Source organism: Rhagoletis pomonella, unplaced genomic scaffold, assembly GCF_013731165.1.
Source record: "Rhagoletis pomonella isolate Grant_MI unplaced genomic scaffold, Rhpom_1.0 Rhpom_scaffold_12828, whole genome shotgun sequence".
In the NCBI taxonomy this organism is placed as follows: Eukaryota; Metazoa; Arthropoda; class Insecta; order Diptera; family Tephritidae; genus Rhagoletis; species Rhagoletis pomonella.
Genome location: NW_023471358.1, coordinates 1,156 through 4,505, shown reverse-complemented (window position 1 = coordinate 4,505; position 3,350 = coordinate 1,156). Strand labels below are relative to the sequence as shown.

The window sequence follows — 3,350 nt, the reverse complement described above, 5'->3', positions numbered from 1 at the left end:
GCATTAATGCTAATCTGCGCGCCATGCAATCGCTGGCGACCACCATTCAAATTGCTGATGGAATAATTCTTCACCTGGTAACGTCTAAGCTAGACGAAAATACGCGAAGCAAATGGGAAGAAGAAGTGGCTGCTAAATTTGATCGAAAGTCAGTAACCACCTTGCAGCTTCCAACATGGAACGATTTGGCAGATTTTCTCGAACGCCGATGCCAAACGTTCAATATCATCGAAGCCAATCAATCAAGCTCAGATGGTTCCGCCAGTCACAAAAATCCTACATCGAAACCATATTCATCGAAACAGCTCTCTTTCACCACCACAACTGCATCGTCGAAATGTCCACTTTGTGAAACAAGGCCATATCATAATGCATTCAATTGTGTGAAGTTCATGAAAATTGATCCTCTTGAGCGGTACAATTTGATTAAACGGTTAAAATTATGTCTCAATTGCTTTGGTTTTAACCACTCGTCGAATCAATGCCCATCACTTCGTCGGTGCCAGCACTGTCGTGCGAGCCACCACACCTTGCTGCATCGCACATATGGTAGCAAGGCAGACGACAACAACAAAATGGAAGATGGGAAGGCTGAGAAGTCAACAACGCTACAGGCTGGTATCGTTACAGGTGAAGTCATTCTCGCTACAGCTCTAGTTCGTTTATGTAACACTGCGGGAAGCTCTCTCATCGCACGTGTGTTGTTGGACTCAGGTTCTCAGCTCCATTTTGTCACCGAAAGAATTGCACAACATCTTCGGTTACCGCGCAAAAAGCGCAGCATAGAGGTAACGGGCATTGGATCTACAACAACGAAAACGCAGCAAGTATGCTGTGTTGTACTAAAATCGCGCCATACAGCATTTTCGTCGACTTTGGAAGCGGTCATCATACCGACAATAACTTCGTGTCAACCCAGCAATCGTGTCAGCATTGAGAAATGGAATTTGCCTAACAACATAAATTTGGCAGATGAACAGTTCTACGAGCCAGCAACGATCGATTGTCTTATTGGAGCAGCGTTATTTTATGATTTGCTTCTCGTCGGTCAAATCAAGCTGCGCAACAATTCGCCGGTTCTGCAGAAAACTAAACTCGGTTGGATAGTTTCTGGCATCGCTAACACATCTGCACCAATAGCTTCATCACCAAAAACCTCATCGTTGAATAAATCATCGGCCTATAAGGCATTTCTCACCATGTCCGAAGAACCAGTTCTCGATCAGCTGTTGCAAACCTTTTGGGCATTGGAAGAACACCACACCAATTCATTAACGTCAGTTTCGCCAGAGGAGCAAGCATGTGAAGATTTCTTCGAAACAACCACAACCAGATGTCCAAAAACCAACCAATTCATCGTTCGCTTACCGTTTAAAGAAGACCCCAGCAACCTAGGGCAGTCATATGACGCTGCTTTCAAAAGGTTGGTATCTCTTGAGTATAAATTTTCTCGCAATCCCGCACTCGCCAACACATATCGTGAATTCATCAACGAATATATTAACAAGGGGCATATGACACTGCTTAATAACCCCGAAGAGGCTCGTAATTTTATCCCCCACCACTGCGTCACAAAGGCGGACAGCAGCACCACAAAACTCCGTGTGGTCTTCGATGCGTCGTGCCGAACTTCGAATGGGAAGTCTTTGAACGACATATTGCTCGTCGGTCCGACGCTACAGGACGATATTTTCACAATCCTGCTTCGCTTTAGAGCGTACAAATACGTGTTGATGGCTGACATCGCTAAAATGTACCGCCAGGTACAAATGAACTCAGCTGACTTTTCTTGGCAGTGCATTTTGTGGCGAGAATCACAGAACGCTTCTGTGCAAGTGTACAAGCTGCAGACAAAGTCTCTACAACAGTTGGCAAAGGACGAGGCAGAATCGCTACCAATTGGTTCAGTTGTTACGCTCAGAGATTTTTACGTCGATAATCTCATGACAGGTGGCGCCACCACTGATGAAGTCGTCCAAATTAAACAGCAAGTTGTTGAGTTGCTTAAACATGGGGGCTTTCCCCTACGAAAATTCGCCACTAATGACAATTCCATCATCTCTGACATTCCCCAAGTTGACCGTGAAGAAATCGTACAACTCGGTGACGTAGACTACATTAAAACACTTGGGTTGAAATGGTCACCATCGAGCGATAACTTCGTGTTCAGCTACACCGAATCATCGTCGTCTTCGAAAACAACAAAAAGAGCGATTTTATCCCAAATTGCAAGCTTCTTCGATCCACTTGGATTATTGAACCCTATAATAGTTTCATGCAAAATATTAATGCAGCATCTATGGGCACTGAAACTAGATTGGGATGAAAGTGTCCCACAAGATGTTTACACCCAATGGCAAGATCTTCGTCGGCAGCTATCTCTGGTTCAAAAAATCCAAATTCCAAGGTATGTAACTTTCAACACCGCTACTGAAATCCATGCCTTTGCAGATATGCCAGCACGAAGGCTTCGGCGCCTGCATCTACATGGTCACACGCGATTCTAATGGTACGACGTCATCGTTGCTGTCCGCTAAGTCTCGTGTAGCTCCAAAGAAGGAAGTTAGCTTACCTCGACTTGAATTGTGCGCTACATTGCTGCTGGCGGAACTGCTCAAATCAATTATTGACATATTTTCACCAAATCCTGGATCGAGGGAGAGCCGTCGCGTTGGACAGTATTCGTTGCGAACAGAGTAACCAGAATTCAACCATTAACATCACAATTCAAGTGGCACCATGTAACATCAGCCGACAATCCTGCTGACGTCGTTTCCAGAGGAGCATCGGCTCATGACATAATCGCCAATTCTTTATGGTTTCATGGGCCAAAATTTTTACTGTTGCCTCAAGAGCATTGGCCACGTTCATCGTTTGATATACCTTCTGACATACCTGAACAGCGATGTCAACGATTCGAATTGGTTGCAAAGGAACAAAATGATATGATCGCCTCTCACAAACACATAACCAACTTCCAAAAATTTCTTCGGATATTTACGTACGTGAGGTGGATCATTCAACGCAAGCGGGGATTGATGATTACATCCGGCGAAATAGAGGCAACGTTAGAAATGGTCTGCAAAAATATTCAGCTATTGTATTTTCGTGACGAGTACCAAAGGATGTTAAAAAATTCACCACTTCATCGATCGTCAAGGCTTTTACAGCTCGCACCATTTTTGCACAATCAACTAATTCGAGTCGGCGGCAGAATAAAAAATTCTACGTTAGCTTTCAACGCCAAACACCCCATCGTGCTGCCCCATGCTCACCCTTTCATTCACACTCTCATCACTTACTATCATCGGCAACATCTTCATGCAGGCGCTCAAACATTGCAAAATATT

At 44.4% G+C, this 3,350-nt stretch overlaps 1 protein-coding gene across 1 annotated transcript; it reads left to right on the top strand.

The window, feature by feature from the left end:
• Positions 1-23: 23 nt before the first annotated feature.
• On the top strand, positions 24-2,562 carry LOC118756905 (the record flags this gene model as incomplete). The annotated part of the gene is made up of 2 exons (XM_036491642.1): positions 24-2,384; positions 2,452-2,562. Coding segments are annotated over exons 1-2 (2,472 nt in total), but the record flags the coding sequence as incomplete, so codon positions are not given.
• Between the last annotated feature and the right edge of the window lie 788 nt (positions 2,563-3,350).